Here is a 19,507-nt window from a genome sequence, read left to right as displayed (position 1 = left end):
CCCCTGTTTTTGTGGTAATGTTTATATCAATTTGAACTGGTTATTACATTTGTATTTTTAAAGATAATGCCATGAAATTTGACATGGTGAACCTTAGGTCAGCACGGTATAAGGTAACAGTTAATGCAGGTCAGTATCGAACTCTCAATTTACGCTAGGGGCGTTGTCTTCAGTATCTCGTTGTAGAGCCACGAGCTCTAATCACAGCAGTGCACCTCCTCGGAACAGAACGAATCAGACGGCGGATGTTTTCCTGGGGATTGCTCTCCACTCTTCCTGGAGTGCTGCGGCCATTTCAACCAACTCGTGCGGTTGTGGTGTACGTGCACGAACACGACGATCCAGCTGGTCCCACAGATGTTCGATAGGATTGATGTCTGGCGATCTGGAGGGCCACGGCATCACGTTGACGTTTGAATTCTGTAGGAATGCCACTGTTGCACGAGCTTCTGTATGAGGGCGGGCATTGTCATGTTGAAACAACTCCCTCTGTTGGTCGATTATCGGCAGAAGATGTGGCTGTAAGACGTCATCAATGTACCGTTGTGCCGTCAAATTGCCACGAATGATGACCAAGTCTGACCGTTGGTTGTAAGACATGGCTCCCCATACCATGATGCTTTCTCCTCCAAATCTGTCGACCTGTCGAACGCAGTTCGGTGCAAAACGTTCATTTGCTCGTCTATAGACACGTTGTCTACCGTCACGTCGTTGAAGAAGAAACGAGACTCGTCACTAAACCAGACTCTTCTCTAGTTTCTTAGGGTCCATGTCCTTACGTTAGTACACCACCTGAGACGTTGGCGTCGATGTTGGCGTTTCAAGACGGGCCCAACAACTGGTCTTCTTGCACGTAAATTTGCCTCATGTAAACGGTTCCTGATGGTTTGGGCCGATACTCTCCTCAAACCTGGCACCTGTGTTGCAGTGATGGTGGGTGTGGCATGCCGATTACGTAGGTGGCTGAGTCGAATAAAGCGATCCTGAGCCGGTGTGGTGATCCTAGGTCTACCGCTCCTTGGACGATCTTCAATTGCATGGAACTGTGTGTAACGATTCCAAAGTCGTGAGATTGTTGTTTTGTGTACGTTTAGATGACGGGCAACTGTTCCAAAGCTTTCCCCGGCCTCAATGCGACCAATGGCAATATTTCGATTTGCTGTACTCAAACGGGGCATTTTCGAACTTGATTTGCAGAGCAAATTATGAGAGGAAATTACAAACTACGCGTGCTTTTAAAACCCTCTACATGAACTGTGTTTTCAACGATTTGCACGTGCAACAGGCTTTTAGCATTTTGTACATGACAATTTCGCACTTTCTCAAATAACACGGATACAAAGGTCATCATGTGTGAAAATGGTTCCGTTTGGGAGCTTATACTGATCAGATGGGAACGTATTAACAGTATTTTGAAGAAAATTCTAATTTACATTCACCATCTTTATTCTAGAAATGATGTCAGATATTTAGATAGGGGTTGCGTTTCTTTTTTGAGAGAGTATATATAAACTGCTTGTAATAGGCAACTAAAGTTTGGGCCTTGTAACGGTGATGAGCGTGTCATATCGTGTCTGGACTCATTCAGTGGATGTGTCATCGAAAATCCGAAGCAACCTTATTAATGAAATAGAGGGATAACCTAGTGGTTAAAGTGTTTGCTCGTCACGCCGAAGGCCCGGCTTCGATTCCTCAAATGGGTACAATGTGTGAAGCCCATTTCGATGTCCCCACCATGATATTGCTGGAATATGGCTAAATGCAGCGTAAAACCATACTCACTCACTCACTATTAATGAAATATTGTTTGACTCCCGTGCTTGAATTCTTGTCGCTGGACGAAACATGAGTATATGTGAATATGTGAAGTAGGTAAAATTGAATGAAACACATATTTTATTAATTGTCAAAAAATCTTATGCGTATGCACGTTCTATCCACGTGAAAGCTTTGAATGAAAGCTTAATATTTAAGTTTAAATTGGTTTTACGATATCATTTCAGATGGCACAGCAAAGCACCATGATTGTAAGTAGATCGAATACAGTAGGATTTTGAATTTGTTTTGCAGGTAAATATCTTCTGGGGAGATTATATAAAGGTTTTATTTATGACTCACGTATGTCAGAAGCATACATTTGACTTAGTGACTGCAGGCTGCATTTATGTAATTGAAATTGAAGTGCTAGTAAAAAAAAATTCAATTCATGAGTGCAATTTGTGTGATTGATTGACGATGCTGTTGCTGTTTTAGGGAAACATATGGAACCTAAGAAAACCTGGACAGAAGAAAAACAGAAGTTGCAAAATCAGTGATTAATCGAGCTTCAGAACTCCAGTGAAGAAAATGACGATGGGTCGACAGAATCGTGTTTTTGCATACGTTGAAGAATCCATACGAACTGCTCTGAAACTTTCTCCTGACGCATTTCTTCCACTTGGAATTATCTGTGAAGCTGTCATTTTAATTCCCCACAGGTTCGGATTTGTGTTAACCGTCCATGATGGACGTAGACCTTCTGCGGACATTCTCACTTACAACTGCCAACTTGGGCGGGACCTATCAGCTGCTGTTCGACTTACACAAAAAGACAATTTCATTTTTCTTACGGATGTTGTGTCAGTCTCTGATGTCTCCTCGAGGAAGACCTTCACGGAAAAAATAAGAGAACTCGAAACGTATGCATATTCAATATGCATTCCTGACATGTTTGGAATAAGAAGACAAAAGTTTGAGAATCTTATCAGCGCCATAGGGGTATGTTCATTTAAAGGAGACAAGGACGACCATCCAGCGTGAGTGCTGAATTTTGGTGCCACTAATAATTTGATCGAGCATCTAAAAGTTTAAATGCATTGCTCAGTTGCCTTTTTACGACATGATGTGTAGAGCACTCATACGCTTACAGACATTCCCTGAGATGGTCATAAGGCAAAATATTACTAACATATTACAAATATAACAGGACCCGTGAAGGTCCGAGTTAGAATATTGATCTTCAGTAACCCATGCTTGTCGTAAGAGGCGACTAACGGGATTGGGTGGTCAGGCTCTCTGACTTGGTTGACCATCAACATGTCAACGGTTTCCAGTTGTGCAGATCGATGCTCATGCTGTTGATCACTGGATTGTCTGGTCCAGACTCAATTATTTACAGACTGCTGCCATATAGCTGGAATATTGCTGAGTGTGGCATAAACTAAACTCACAATATGCATTCATGACATGTTCGGAATAAGAATCTTATCAGCGCCATAGGAGTATGTTCATTTCAAGGAGAGAAGGACGACCATCCAGCGTGAGTGCTACTTTGAGGTGTTTGGTGCCACCATTGATGTGACCGAGCATCTAAAGTATTAAATACATTGCTCATTTGCCTTATTTGTGTTGAACGCACACACGCTTACATACATTCCCGAGATAATAACATATTATTATCATTACAAATAAAGCAGAGGGTGAGATGTTTGCATTGATGTAAAAAGATAATTGCACAAAGAATATATGTAAATTTTGAGACAACTCCTGAAGATTAAATTTGTAATCAATCAAAATGAATTGCTTCATTGTATGCAGGAAGACATTCCTGACAGCCACGATATTTTTTGTAAAAATGACACTGATATCTTCAAAGCTTCATTTTTAAACATATTTTTAGTTCTAGACGGATACACCCTTTGATACAGACTTGACTACGTGAACTAACACAAATAACAGACAGATGGACCTTGATACAGACTCAAACCGTAATGTCAACATATTTGATAGTATATATGTCTTTCCATTTCGTATATGATCTGTAACTATTTTATATGTTGCAGAGACGGAATAGAGAAACTTATCAGCGGATTAACACAATGCAACGACCTTTCCAACACAGTGAGCAAAAAATTAATGGAAATTGCAGCAGATGTAGATGACCTTGAACAAAACAAGCGCCTCACGAAAGTAATTTGTGCTGGCACGGGACTCATTGGAGCTGCTCTGTCAATATCCGGTCTCTTGCTTGGCCCTGTTGGAATGCCCCTTGCACTGGTGGGTGCTGCTGTCGGTGTTGGAGGGTGTAGGTGAAGTAGCAGTGTCACTTGTCGTCGGAGCAAAGACAAAACAGAAAATCCAAGAAGCCCAAACATTTTTATTGGAATTCGAGGATGTTTGCAAAACCTTCGAGATGACATGCACGTCCAACATATGGTTGTCCTGGCATCAGTGTGGACTGTAGCACATCGCACAATGCTGCTGCGTGCGTTTTCGATGTTATGGACGACATCGTTGTAAAACGGACTTAAGGCATCGAAGTTTGTAGGAGTGGTCCTGTCTGCCCTTCTGGTACCTTTAGAAGCGTACAAGTTGATTTCAAATGTTGCGGAGTTAATTGAAAGAAAACCTCTGCTGTTGCTGCGAAACTCCGTTCGAAGGCTAATGAAATGAAAGATCTTTCGAAAGATCTTGATAAGAAAATACCAGATCTTGTGACCATCCTACATGACTCTTGAGAGTAACTTTGAATCCTCCAGGTACCACTGCACACAACATGCAAGACCGGAGTCCGACGATAAGGTCCGCGTGTTGAAAGCTAGAGACGTACTCAGAGCCAGTGGTTACGGAATCGCTAATGACTTAACCAAACATCTGAAGAATAACAATATCTTTCAGATTATCCAGAATGAAGATAACTCTATAGATGACTCACCCCTATACTCGATGACATAGACAGACAGGTGCTAGACTGCAATATTACAGACAGTGAAATTCTGAATGTCATTAATAGTCTTAAATGTGGTAAATCACCTGGTCTCGATCTGGTTCTTGTGGAAATGTTCAAATGTTGAAGTTCTGAAATTCTGCCATTTCTTAGTAAATGTTTTAACAAAATATTCAATGATGGCTACTTTCCAGAAGTCTGGTCAAGTTCAATTATTGTCCCAGTTCATAAAAAGGAGATGTAAACAACCCAGTGAGTGAGTGAGTTTAGTTTTACGCCGCACTCAGCAATATTCCAGCTATATGGCGGCGGTCTGTAGATAATCGAGTCTGGACCAGACAATCCAGTGATCAACAGCATGAGCATCGATCTGCGCAATTGGGAACCGATGACGTGTGTCAACCAAGTGAGCGAAACTGACCACCCGATCCCGTTAGTCGCCTCTTACGACAAGATAATCGCCTTTTATGGCAAGCACATGGGTTGCTGAAGACCTATTCTACCCCGGATCTTCACGGGTCGTAAACAACCCAGACAACTACAGAGGTATATCATTAATGAGTATTTTAGGTAAAGCTTTTACATCTATTCTCAATAATAGACTTACACTGTGGGCAAACATGCACGATAAAAATTCCCGAATGTCAAGGAGGATTCAGGAAGTCTTATTCCACATCAGACCATACTTTCACCATATATATGCAATTATTCAGAAATGTTTATCTCGACGCAAATCTAAATTGTATGTTGCATTTGTTGATTTTAAAAGGCGTTCGACTCAGTTGATCGTTCCAAATAATAGTTTTATCTTAGAAATGTTGGCCTGGGAGGCAAAATGTACACCATGCTTACTTCCATTGTATTCAAATATCAAATCATGTGTACGCAGGCAAGGTGGTTTTATCTGATTTTTTGATTGTCCAGTCGGTTTAAGACAAGGATGTATTATGAGCCCTATCCTGTTCTCTTTCTTCATAAACGAGTTATATAATGATATTTCGCTGCAAAGGTAAGCATGGTGTCCAGTTATTTCCTGACATTATTGAAATATTTATGTTACTTTTGGCAGACGATGTAATTCTAGTATCTACCTCAATTATTGGGTTACAAAACCAACTAAACATACTAGAAAGACATTCTTCAGAATGGTCGCTATCAGTAAATCTTTAAAAGACTAATATTGTTGTATTTAGAAAAGGTGGTCCCTCTCTTCGAAGGAAAAGTGGTGTTTTAATTCTAAACTCATTAATGTCGTAAATCATTATAAATACCTCGGTGTAAAACGTTTCTTTACTGTGAACTGGACACATTGTGCTGCAGATTTAGCTCTCAGAGCTAAGAAAGCACTGTTATACCTCATGTCCGTTTATAACAACGTTGGGTTCCTTTAATGACAACGTGTTTTTCAAATTATTTGATGTACAAATTCAGCCTATTCTTTTGTACGGTTCAGAAATATGGGGCTTCCAACCTTTCCAAGCGCTTGAAAAAGATACACTTACTGGCCTGCAAGAATCTTTTAGGCGTTACACAATCTACCCCTAACGACATGGTATATGGAGAATGTGGGAGATTTCGAGGTTTTCATTAATGCTCAAATAAGATGCTTAAAATACTGGCTAAAGAAAGTACAAATGCATGATCACCGTCTCCCGAATATTTCCTACAATATGCTTCTACATTTAGACAATAACGGCAAAGAAACTTGGGCGTTCCATGTAAGGAACCTTCTTTGTTCTAAAGGTTTTGGTATCGCCTGGTTAAACCAATCCGTAGGTAATGTCATTGTTTTTCCTGAACCAGTTTAGAGATCGCTGTATATGTATTTTTCAACAAGAATGGCACTCGAGGTTAGAAGAAAGCTCCCCGTTTTGATTGTTACAGACAGTTTAAGTCCCTTTTAGAACCAGAGATATATTTATCCCTCGTGACTGCAAAGAGTCTGGAGACTGCTACTTGTAAAGTTTAGATTGGGGCTATTAGATTTAAAAGTAAACGAAGGAAGAAGACTATCCATTGATAGAAATTATAGATCATGTCCATTTTGTGAAAAAACAGGCATTGAAGACGAATTACATTTTCTTGTTGAATGTCCAGCCTATGATAAAATCCGTTCTGATTATCTCCGTAACTGTATTACAATCAGAAGAAATAATGCAGCATTTTACAAAATTGTTTCCTCATGCGATGTCTCCATTTTAAAAGATTACCACTGTATATCCATCAAGCTATTATGTCAAGAAAACAATTGTTATCCTCCTAAATGAGAACCTTCTTTGTAACCACACCACTGTATATGGGCCGGTGGCATTACATACAAACAAACATATTTTGACCTTTTGAGTGGATAACAGTGAGTGAACAAGTCTGCCACAGAGGGATGTTTGACTGACTGTCGGTATTTATGCCTACCCCAACTGCGAAAACTTTGCTATGGCGAACTCTAATGAAGCTATCTTGTCAGAATTACATACACTAATTTGGTTGACGAAGGCATTGATGATACGTGTGTCGTCACTCAAGTGAGACTGCATGGAAACACTGTCTTCATCAGAAGTGAAGGATACCTTATGTTTCATATCTTCCCAACTATGGCAACTTCATTACAACAGATAAAAACACATTCAGGTCGGACCACGATGCTTTCTAACTGAACCAGAGTCACGGATGTCGGGAGCATACGTACTTCTGCCCATGTGGAAGGGAGCAATCATTATACATATTGTAGCACCTTATCTACGTGTAAATGTTTACATGCTTGCCCATGAACATGACATTTTGGTTTCATTTCCTTTACATTACGCAGACGAGGAACTGTGAGTGTCTCAAAATGGCGAATCCCCATATGGGTACACTGTGTGAAGCCCATTTCTGGTGTCCCCCTCCGTAATGTTGCTGGAATATTGCTAAAGCGACGTAAAACCAAACTCAGTCAGTCAGTCTCAAAAGGAGATCAACACGTTTTGACGCGACTATCTTTCATTATCTGTAAACCCAGAGGAAAGTGGATAACACATATGTAGATTGGTGTGTTGGTACAGTAATAGGTGAAACCGCATTATCAGCGGTTCGAGTTTTGAAGGAGCTAACTCTAGATACAGACTTGGGGTATGCTGATTATCAAGGGAGATATCCGAGAGACAGCAGACGCTGTGGAGTACACGCACGAATATCAATGACGCGGTACAATGTTTCACACGTACCCGTGTTGTTTGCAATTGTTTTACTCTGTAGTAACCATTTCATGCATTTTGTATCAGTAAGTAACTCGTCCCCTGCCATGATATTGCTGGAATATTACTAAAAGCGGCGTACAACCATACTCAGTCATTGTCCTCCTGGGTGTGTTAAGTACACATCGATAACTAACCCTTAGACTGTATATATAAGTACTAATTTGCAAGATATCTGTGATTTCATGTCGACAACGTTTCAGACGTTGTTTATTGTCGAATATTGGCCCACGTTCCCATGTCAGATGTAGTGAGATAGAGTAGTCTCCCTTGAACCTCGGATAAAGAGGTTTCGCTCAATGAGTGTAATCTCATCATGTATAATATGAACTGTGTGCCAAAATGATGGAACACGTGATTCACTGACATATTCAACCATTCATGGGGTCATGGGGGCAAGGTGGGCGAGCAAGCTGTCTAAGGCGCCGCGCGAGTAAACGAAAGGTGCCTGGATCGATCCCCACTTGTGACTGGCTGTAAAACCTTGGAGCCAACATTACTTGCAGGCTCTTTCAGTGTTGTCACAACCCCTAGTGTGCAGCACACAAGCATGTGCACTTAAAAACCCACTCATCTGACGGTAGATGACCAGATGGTGGACACAAGAACACATGCTGACACCTAGTTGCGGGTATGGACCAAATACTGTGACTATGTGTCCCAGTTCACCCAGCTGCAAATGGGTACCTTGTGAGGAGGAGGCTGTGTGATAACTTGCTTGCGCGCTAACAGGCTGCATGACTTGAATACTCCCCAGAGAGTTGAGTTGGTTAAAAGCATGCCTGAATAAAAGACAACCGTTGATCAAGGGGAACACTCCAGCGCCTCGAGCATGTACTAGTTGCGTGGATATGTGCGCTATATAAATATCCTATCATCATCATCAACAGTCAACCCTGTACATACATGGAGGTGGCGTTGACTCTAATGATATAAGGGTAACGCTTTTTCAGGGCATTATCATTTGCAGAAGCTCGAAGTGTTTTTATTAACTGCCCTACGATTGGTTAGACCGATGGCTTCTGCAAATGATAATGCCCTGAAAAATAGCGTTACCGTTATTATAGCTAAAATGGGTAGATTTTTAATAAAATAAAACAAACAACGGTATCGGTTTTGAAGCATTTACTGCTAACAACAAACGACGGAGCTCACTGACCCACTTTTTACAAATATAGGAACGTCATAGAACAAAACTATTGAGAGTGACGACATTCGACCTGACCTTTGCCGATACTACCAGCCGCCATTTTTTCAAAGATTAACAACATTTGGGTTCCAGTCGATGTTTTCATTGCTGCATGTTGTAATTTATGGTACAATTGTGAAGGTTGACACCGGCAAGAAAGGGTATAATGGCACAGGTACATGTGATTAATGTGAGTCCGAAATATCGTCAATATTGAACCCAAGTTCAAACGAGCCGTAGGTGATTGAACATCAAGAGCTGAGCTCCTTATGACGTCGTCAAGCCGTTTGGGGCATTATCAAGTTACAGTGGCCCGCTCATATCTGATAACAATTTTAATGATAATTCTGTCCATTTTAGCTTTAACAGAAGTTATTATACATCAAATAATACTTGAGCTATTTTCATGTATACAGAACTAATTAACAGTCAGTTAAGGAGATGATGTCTTATTTTGTCTTAATTTTACTTATAATAAAAGTATGATACCTTTATGGAGTGAGTGAGTTCAGATTTAGATGACTTACTTAGCAGAGGTACCACTGCACACAGCACAACTGAAGAATGGCTTCCTTAGTAGAGGTACCACTGCACACGACACAAGTGAAGGATGAATTCCTTAGCAGAGGTACCACTGCACACAACACAAATGAAGGATGACTTCTTTTGCAGAGGTACCACTGCACACAACACAAATGAAGGATGACTTCCTTAGTAGTGGTACCCTTGCACACAACACAAGTGAAAAATGATTTCCTTAGCAGAGGTACCCACTGCACACAACACAAATGAAGGATGACTTCCTTAGCAGAGTACCACTGCACACAACACAAGTGAAGGATGATTTCTTTTGCAGAGGTACCACAGCACACAACACAACTGAAGGATGATTTCTTTTGCAGAGGTACCACAGCACACAACACAACTGAAGGATGAATTCTTTAGCAGAGGTACCACTGCACACAACACAAGTAAAAAATGATTTCCTTAGCAGACGTACCACTGCACACAACACAAATGAAGGATGACTTCCTTAGCAGAGGTACCACTGCACACAACACAAGTGAAGGATGCTTTCTTTGCAGAGGTACCACTGCACACAACACAAATGAAGGATGACTTCCCTTAGCAGAGGTACCACTGCACACAGCACAAGTGAAGGATGACTTCCTTATGGTAGAGGTACCACTGCACACGACACAAATGAAGGATGACTTCCTTAGTAGAGGTACCCATTGCACACAGCACAAGTGAAGGATGAATTCCTTAGTAGAGGTACTACTGCACACAGCACAAACGAAGGATGAATTTCTTAGTAGAAGTACCACTGCACGCAACACAAATGAAGGATGAATTCCTTTAGCAGAGGTACCACTGCACACAACACAGCTGGAGGATGATTAACTTAGCAGAGTAACTACACAACACTCCAAGTCTGCTTGTTTACCGACAAGGATTTAGGATATGTATCATATTATTCTTTCACGATTATGAGATATTTCTGTCCCATTTTATTGTAAATCTAACTTAAAGCCCCTTAATGATATTGACCCGTGAAGATCTGGGTTAGAATTGATCTTCAGTAAACCATGCTTGCAGTAAGAGGCAACTAAATGGATCGGGTGGTCAGATTCGCTGACATGGTTGACACGTGTCAACTGTGTAGATTGACGTTCATGTTCATGTTGATCACTGGATTGCGTGGTCCAGACTAGATTATTTACAGACCACCGCCATATTGCTGGAATACTGCTGATTGCGGCGTTAAACAACAAGCCAACCAAGCAACTGTGAAGTTCACACTCCAATTTGAGGGGTAGTTTGACCATGGTCAATTCAGTCATTCTGATGACAAGTCCTTGTGTGACAGCTGGAAGTAGTCAATATGAATGATCCAAACGGTCTATCATTGGGCAGTGCACAGGTAACTATCATGAACTGCACGTGCATTGACCTTTATGACCCCAACACTGCCGCTGTTACGGGTCATTGCTCCCTCCCCTCTGCAAGCAGTCTGCGTTCTGCTGTTTATTTTGTTGACAGTTCTATGGACAGATTCTTTAATACAAATGCATAAAATTGGTGATTTACACAATGTGATTAGGCTGTCTGACAAAACATCCACTTGCACAGTTTGAGATCGATTGGGTCATTGGATGAAGAGATATTTACAAAAAACGGGGTCCACATGCATTTCATGCCAAACTATAGTTCCGGGTACAGCAACGTGCAGTAAACTTGGACAAAGTACTCTGACTATGTGTCCCAGTCCACCCAGCTGTGAGTGTTTGCACTATTCATGTTGTCACCGTCTGGTCATTTACCAGCAGATTTGTGGGTTCTTTTAAGTGCACCTGTTCAGGATCTCCAGTAATTGACGCAGGCACTACATGAAAGAATGGCAGAGAATTCGACGCGTGATTGTATCAGACGCAGACTGGCTTATGTTATGGAAGGGTAGCTACGCCAGGTTCTGCAAACCGAAACATGAGTCTCATAAAACCAATTCTGACAATGACCTACTTTTCAGCCTTGCCGAATTTTCTCGTGTGAAAGTAAAAAGATACACTGCTAACAACTATGGTATTTACAAATGAAGTTTAATTTTAACTTTAAAACAATCGTGTTGATTGATAGAATGTCAAGGCCGTACAAGATCGCCAAAACGTTTCTAGCGGCCGAGGCTCTCGTTCTTTGAGATTTCCACGATTTCCAGATTTCCGTTTGTCTGAGCACGCTGTACGACAGAGCACGCTGCACGAAGTGTTTGCAAGGATTAGGAGTAGCGTAGTGTTGCAATATACAAGTGATTAGACGTATCAAATAACTCTGATTACTAATTATATATCCAGTTGAATGAGTTGGTCTCAAAATTCTGGACTTGTTATTTTACTAAGTGGCACCATAGGACAGAATCCAGTCAGCTGGAAACGAGACTGATGTGTAATCAATGTTTTGATTTGTATCATGGCTGCCAGTGGGGTTCATACAATCACAACAATTATAATTAGAGAACTGTGTGACAGATGAGATTGGGAGGCTTAGTCATGACGACATACTTTCCGGCATTGTCGATTTTGACGTTTTTTGTGTACACTCTTCAGATTGTTGCCAAATTTCAGTTTCAATTCCGATTTCGTTTTGAGAAATATATTATACGGTTACGATCTTAATAGACGGAATTTTGTTTTCAAAGCGTACAGTACAACATGTAGTGTTTTCGTACTGATCATTAAAAGAAAATGGTGAGTGTGGGTTTACGCCGCTTTTAGCAATATTCCAACAATATCACGGCGGGGACACCAGCAATCGGCTCCACACATTGTGCCCATGGGATTCGAATCAGGGCCTTCAGTGTGAATGCTTTTATTCATTAGGCTACCCCACTGCCCAACCCACACTTTAGTACAGCTGGTACCCACTCGTGATAAATTTGCGATGTAAAATGTTAACTCATTCATTCATTCGAGATAAAATGTTTCCCTTCATGGTGATATGTTTACAGATATAACACATTTATAGGACATGGCTATCGCAATATTCCAGCAATATCACCATGGGCGATAGCAGAAATGGGTTTCACACATTGCACCCATGTGGGGAATCGAACTCGGGTCTTCAGCGTGACGAGCGGACGCTTTAACAACTAGGCTATACTCCTACGTCCCTATAGAAGATGGGTGGTGCTTGATTAATGTTTATGTGTATAATGAAGGTCCGCACTTAATCTTGATTGACATGTAAGGCAGTGTTATGGTGGTGTCAGTTGTTTAGACTGTCTGTTGAGTATTTGGTGACTATATTCAACAACCAGTTCTGGTTCTAAATTACGCGACCACCAAACATGACTTTACTAGACCGGACCAAGTTTACGTTGTTTGTCCCTGGTCTCGTGAAGTGCAGTTACCTATCTACGGGACCAATTAATCACAGAGAGTATGAATGTCCTCTGCACACTGTAGTCATTTACGTGAGTGAGTGAGTTTAGTTTTACGCCGCACTCCAGCAATATTCCAGCTATATTGCTACGGTCTGTAAATAATAGAGTCTGACTCGACAATCCAGTGATCAACAGTATAAGCATCGATCTACACAATTGGGATACGATGACATGTGTCAACCAAGTCAGCGAGCCTGACTACCCGCTTCAGTTAGTTGCCTCTTACGACAAGCAAGGGTTGCTGAACAACAATTCTAGTCCTGATCTTCATCACTGCGGAAGAATAATGGTATGGAAGCTTCAGTATTTTTCTACACCGACATTTCTCTTTATTTGAATAATTTATGTATTTTTCGAAATTTCGATTTTCTCAGTGTTCGGAATAACTTCCCTTTATGTGAAATGATTTTCTCGAAAAAAAAAGGTATTAAAATTAACAAAAAGAAACGCAAAATATGAAAAATGAAAAAACTATAATCAATGTATTATCAACGTAATATTGAAATAATCCAAGTAATAACAAACAAAATAGGAAAACGGAAAATAAACGAACAAACGAGAAAATAATCGAAGGAACGAGAAACAATTTCGAGCTTTTGAGTAAAATTGAAATAACGAGAATATAATCGAAATTGTGAAAACATATTCAAAGTTTTGTATGACAGCGGTATGTAAATGTCTTGGAATTATGCCACTTAGACACTATGGCATCATTCACCAAATCAGCGACCATGGCTAGCCGATGCCCTTTGAGTAGTGAATAAGTGAGTTTGGTTTTAGCAATATTCATGTAAAACCACCGACAGGGGATATCAGAAATGGGCATTACATTATTGTAGCCATGTGGGGAATCGAACCCGGTTCTTCGGCGTGACGAACGAACGCTTTAACCAATTAGGCTACTCCCCACCGACTTTCATCATACAGGAAGTCATAAAACCCAGAAATCGAACTCTATTAGTGCAGAATTCCATACACTTACGAGGCGGGGAGAAGTGATAGGTCATCATTCCAATTACAAATACCTCCCATTAGTGAAACTTTCCCAATGTTTACAGGAACTAATGACATATGTATTCCTTTGACATGTTCATGTTATGCACGCTGCTGTCACAAACGGGCGAAGATCACGCGGATTACGTCAGCCCTACGTCCACATTCAGTCATTAGGATCATTATTGCAAAAATATGGATTGTAACTTGTATATTGGCCTCTGGCCTATTCAGATTCAAATCAATTCATTATTTACCGAGCAGGGTTGCAAGTATTTGCCAATGGAACTGCGTTCATGGGTTCATAAAGAAGCACGAAGCTTAATGGACAATGACTTCTAGGCTCTTCCATAGAGCGAAATTTGGACGTAGATTTTATACCTTTATTGCTTTCAGTGGGTCTGAACCAAGTGAAGAGAGTTAGACATCTTAGTATGTTATGACAACCACCAACATAGTATGTTATGACAACCGGCAGATTTTGCTGTTTGTTATTTTCAGACCACGCTTCTAACACTGGTTTACCAATAATTTAGAAAGCGTAATCAGAAACTGTAATGGAAGAATTCCACACACTCACTAGTCAGGAGTAATGATAGGTCATATTTCCAAGACGTAATACCTCATTACTGGAAGTCTTCCAATGGTAACAGGAACTAATGATATATGTATTGCTCAACATGTTCTTATAGTGAATGCTGCTGTCACGAAAGGGTGAAGGTTACGCCGGCTGCGTCAGATCTACGTCCACGTTCGAAACTCATTAGGAGGAATGTTTCAATGCAAACTAGAATGGCATGGTAGACAGTAGACACCGCTTGATATTGCAACTACATGTATTTCCAAGTCACTTGTAAACGGAGAAGAGGCTTTCCCGTTACCATTGGCCATATATTTTCTGCTGCATTGGCAGTAGACTTGGTTCCTGTGTGTTGAGTCATCTATCAGAGATATGGAGCGATGCACCGGTTATATTTCAGTATGTGTAATTGCATCAGTGAGTTTGGCCAACACAGTCTTCCTCCTTGTAATCATCAGGATGACGCCATCACTCAAGGGCTTCTCCGGAGTTTTGCTATTGAACGAACAGGTAGCCTCTTTAATACAACATGTGTCCAGTGTGGTGTTTGTTTATACCAGGACGACGGCGCGAGGTAGCATCTGGAATCAAACTGCACAGGTGCTCAGGCAAACAGCTATATCAGCAAGCATATTCCTGCTCTTTGTCATCAACATCAATTTGTGTCTGGCTGTATGCAAGGGACCTTCTTACAGGACTCTCGTTACCTATAAAAGGGTTGCGGTCATCATTGCAACAACTTGGATACTGTGCTTTGTGTGGGGATTTATACCTCTGTCCTTTGACTTTTTGCTGTATTGGGCTGTGAAACATTCTTATTATTGCCCAACCCCAACGCTGTAACAACATGGTGGACAGTAGGGTACCTTCATGAAACTTCTTTGATAATAACAGGGAGTATTGCGTTACTCTTGAAGGTTAACCATCACAGAAACGAGTGCAACCAGATTACACACTCAGATCCATGTCTGATCCACGAAGGAAGCTGAAATTGATGAAACTGACTTTTGTAGTGGTTATGATTCAAGCTGTTTTATTTACATTTTACAAATTGGTTACCTTTCTTCTTCAAAATCAGACCTGGCACATTATGTTTTCAGAGTACTGAATCCTATCGCATTTGTGCTGAACAATGTGTACAGTTGTTTCCGATTGTGTTTCTATTTGCGTCTATACACCCGTTGTGGGAGACCACCAAATCCCTCTTGTCCTGTCGTAGGTGGAACCTAACCCCAACCACAAATGTTGTCAGTTCCGCCAATAGACACAAGCCAAAACAACTCGATAACCTCAGTGCAACCAACAGTGAACACAAATACCGATGTGACAAATTCAGTTGAACCGACAACGAAAGGACACAAGGTGACATTCAGTCAAACCTACCGACAACAGACCCCAGAACGTGATAACGTCCATCCAACTCATGGGGAACATATATCCTACAATGTGATGACATCACTCCATCCCACGGAGCACGCGACCAACAAGGTGATAAAGTCACTCCATCCCAAGGCGAGCAATACAACCAACAAGGTGATAAAGTCACTCCATCCCACAGAGGACGCGACCAACAAGGTTATAAAGTCACCCAGTCCCATGGATAACCCTACCAACAAGGTGATAAAGTCACTCCGCCCCACGGAGAAACGGACCAACAAGGTGATAAAGTCACTTTATCCCATGTTGAACCCGACCAACAAGGTGATAAGGTCAGTCCATCCAACATCGAACACATCCAACAACATAATGACGTCAGCCCCACCCACACATGGGACACGCCAAACAACGTCACTCCAGCCCACAGCGAACCCCAAGGGACCCCAATAACATGATAACGTCAGTCTACTCAATGGGATACATCATCAGGTTAGCGTTATTCCGTTCCATGGGAAGACACACGCATCCTCGACTAATGAGACAATGAGACTCCTGGGTCGCCTTTACATCAAGGCAATCTGGGTGCGATGAAGGTAAGTCCAAACCAGGAATGGACTTATGTACAACCAAGCCCACAACTCAGACATCTGTTACAGACACGTTAGTGTTACAACTATTTTAGAGACATTTCGAGGGAAGGTTTTAAGATCTGGATGATTGCATTGATGCTAGAAATCAAAATATCATATCATCATGTTTATAACTTTAGAATTGCACAAGCATACAATGTTGTTCAAATGGGATAACCGCACTACTCATAATAAACTCGACATGACAGTTAACGACACTTTGGTCTAAAAGTACAATTTATTTTGGCAATATATTTAGACAGGACACATGTCTTGAACTGAGAAGGTTCACAAATTTATACTGGTTAGGAAAATTATAATAATGTAGAACAGATAATGAAATTCGTCATCAATACAGGGAGGATGTGTCCTTTGATCGCTCGGTTCATCACAACAACGACCGGTCTCTATAGGAAGTGTAGTATGATGGTGAAGTTGGAAGCAACAGATACGAAAGGTTGCATACTTGACTGACTGTATAGTAGTTAGCTTTAGTAGTGTTTCTAATTTCACTATGTCAGGATTGAATAAGTTGGTCTATAAATATTCTTTCTGTCGTAGAAAACAGCTATTTTCATCGTAATCTGAGCGTTGTTTATTGCATGTGTTCTTCCACAGTTATCTAAAAGCTCTATAATAAGACACAGCCAAGTGTTTTCAGACAGGTTTTAGGTCATAATTTAATTTCCCGGAGTTGTAGCTCATGTTTTACAGCTATATTGGGTAATCGTTACATTGTAGTTTATGCCAGTAGCTTATTTCTTTCTTGAATATCGTTATCTTAAGGGGAAGCATTAAAGTTCTCCATATATCATGATTTCCGGCGTTGATGTTCGCAGGCCTGTTGCGATTCTGGGAAATTTGAGATTTCTATTAAATCAATATTTTCATATACCCAAACTTCACAGCCTTGCACAAAGATAGGTGATACCATCACATCCAAAGCTTTCAAAAAAGGTAGATTGATATTTCGTTCCTTTTAATCAGAGCATACATGGTTTTGTGGAGCCATTTACTAGTGTCTTGTTGGAAGTTAACAATCTTCTATTTCTGTGAAAATTCATGCCGAGATACATGTATGTGTATGTAACGGTTCCTCGTTTATGTTTACCATAAAATAGTCTAACCATCGTATTGTGTTTGCTAACAATACCTCACAAATAGCAATCTTTGCTGTCTTTAGATTCACTTTAAGTTTCCATGAAGTACAGTATTCATAGAAGCAACTGACTGACTTTCTGAGATTGTGTTGACTGCTTGCTCAAATAACTATATCGTAAAGTAAGGTTATAGGCTTTAGAAGCAGCACAACATTATCATTGTACTCATAGCTCAGACTGACACATTCAGAGAGGAAACTTTCAAAGTTGAGAGAATATGAGAGGAGATGAATTCCTCTCCTTGCCTAATTCCTAAATTACACATGAAATAATTTGACATTGTAGCTACACGTGATTGATATTGTATATGTTTTTATCTAATGAGAAGTAATTTCCCTCTGGATTATACAGTTAGTTTCTTCCCAAAGGCTGTGCTCAAGACGTTATCGAAGGCTTTGAAAATCTATATATAAGCACAGAAAAACCTTTGGTTTCGAAAAATTTGTTAAAGTTGTATCTAAATCCGATATTTTTACAAGGAGGTGGGTCACTTACTTTGTACAAAAAGAGGGGAGGAGGAGAAGGTCATTCACATTGCACATGCTCCTCCATAAAAATCTTTATAAGCACAGAAAACCTTTGGTTTCCAAATTTTCCGGAAGTTGTCTCTAAATCCGGTATGGACTAAATTAAAGAAAGAAAGATAGTGTTGACCAATATTGGAGTTCTCAAATATTCGTTTAAAAAATAAGAGCATTACCTGATGACTCATTTCTTTTCAGTCTTTGACAGCACGGGCGGTGGGTAGCCTAGTGGTTCGTGGTTTAAGCTGTTCGCTCGTCACGCCGAAGACCAGGTTCGATTCCCCACATGGGTACAATGTGTGAAGCCCATTTCTGGTGTTCCTGGCCGTGATATTGCTGGAATATTGCTGAAAGCGGCGTTAAACCATTCTCACTCACTCACTCACTCACTCCCTAATACTATCATTGCAAACACTGGCTCTTCATAACCATTCTATTATGCTATCAGCCTTTGAAAATGTTGTGGTCTATCTTAAATATTGAATCTCTTGAATTGGGTATAACGTTGTATTATAGCATTTAGTTTTTGACCAGTATTCTTTACTCGCACACGACGGGTGATAAAATGTTAAAAGCACTGCTACTCCTTAAACCATCGTGAAATTTACGCAGTTATTAGTCTATGACCCAGGTAATATGACATACTCTGAACAACAGAAAGCGTCGGGGACTGTTTGCTTTGGTGACAGTTGAGATTTACTTCAAAGGGCCGGGCCTAGTGACGTCGGGTCACATTTAACTGTAAATAACTCTCCCTCAAGAGAGACATGATCCTGCGTAAAACACTAGTAGTTTATATTGTGCACACCTAATCTTCTTATATTTACACTTATATGATGTTTGAGTTTGTATCGTGCATGATATTTCACTCCCTTTCGCAAGATTAAGACTTTGGAAGTAGAATGTGGAATGAATTTCCAGTTGAAGTGAGAAAAGCGTGTCACTGAATTCTTTTTAAATCTAATATTGATATAAAACATAAAAAGTGATCCACAATACTTTGACTTTGGACAGATAAATGCTAATGTAATCCTTACAAAATTAACTTACATGTGTAGTCAATTCCATTATGATCTATTCCGTGCTGGTATAAAAGATAACCCAAGTTGTTCTTGTGGGAAATGTTTGTGAAAATTCTTATCATTACCTATTTGAGTATTTGAGTGTCAATTATATC

General features: G+C 40.5%; 1 protein-coding gene and 2 long non-coding RNA genes across 6 annotated transcripts in view; all 3 read left to right on the top strand.

The window, feature by feature from the left end:
- LOC124272648 overlaps positions 1 to 2,582 on the top strand; it is a 29,961-nt gene extending 27,379 nt beyond the window's left edge. For all 3 annotated transcript variants that reach the window (XR_006897384.1, XR_006897386.1, XR_006897385.1), the window contains exons 4-5: positions 2,004 to 2,027; positions 2,254 to 2,582. This is a non-coding gene — a long non-coding RNA (uncharacterized LOC124272648). The remainder of the gene's footprint in view (positions 1 to 2,003; positions 2,028 to 2,253) is intronic.
- A 9-nt stretch (positions 2,583 to 2,591) lies between these two features.
- LOC124272647 lies at positions 2,592 to 5,021 on the top strand. 2 transcript variants are annotated; one of them, XM_046707840.1, is made up of 2 exons: positions 2,592 to 2,795; positions 3,822 to 5,021. In XM_046707840.1, the coding sequence occupies exons 1-2, from the start codon at positions 2,707 to 2,709 to the stop codon at positions 4,069 to 4,071; spliced, it is 339 nt and encodes a 112-aa protein (XP_046563796.1). In that variant the 5' UTR covers positions 2,592 to 2,706; the 3' UTR covers positions 4,072 to 5,021. The 2 variants fall into 2 exon arrangements, 1 of the variants encoding a protein (XP_046563796.1); XR_006897383.1 differs by lacking the exon at positions 2,592 to 2,795 and adding an exon at positions 3,179 to 3,298.
- Positions 5,022 to 8,300: 3,279 nt separating this feature from the next.
- Positions 8,301 to 8,709, top strand: LOC124272644. The gene is made up of 2 exons (XR_006897382.1): positions 8,301 to 8,338; positions 8,488 to 8,709. It is a non-coding gene; the product is annotated as an uncharacterized LOC124272644 (long non-coding RNA).
- Positions 8,710 to 19,507: the final 10,798 nt, after the last annotated feature.

This window comes from Haliotis rubra, unplaced genomic scaffold (genome assembly GCF_003918875.1).
Source record: "Haliotis rubra isolate DU_JTF1 unplaced genomic scaffold, ASM391887v1 Scf1710, whole genome shotgun sequence".
Lineage (NCBI taxonomy): Eukaryota > Metazoa > Mollusca > Gastropoda > Lepetellida > Haliotidae > Haliotis > Haliotis rubra.
Note: the sequence above shows the minus strand (reverse complement) of the source record. Positions and strands in the feature narration are given on the sequence as shown.

Bases quoted from the DNA above. Each gene is read 5' to 3' on its own strand.
- LOC124272647 (XM_046707840.1), top strand. From the start codon at position 2,707: ATGTTTGGAATAAGAAGACAAAAGTTTGAGAATCTTATCAGCGCCATA. The intron at 2,796-3,821 runs GTGAGTGCTGAA...TATATGTTGCAG, and splicing joins GACAAGGACGACCATCCAGC to AGACGGAATAGAGAAACTTA.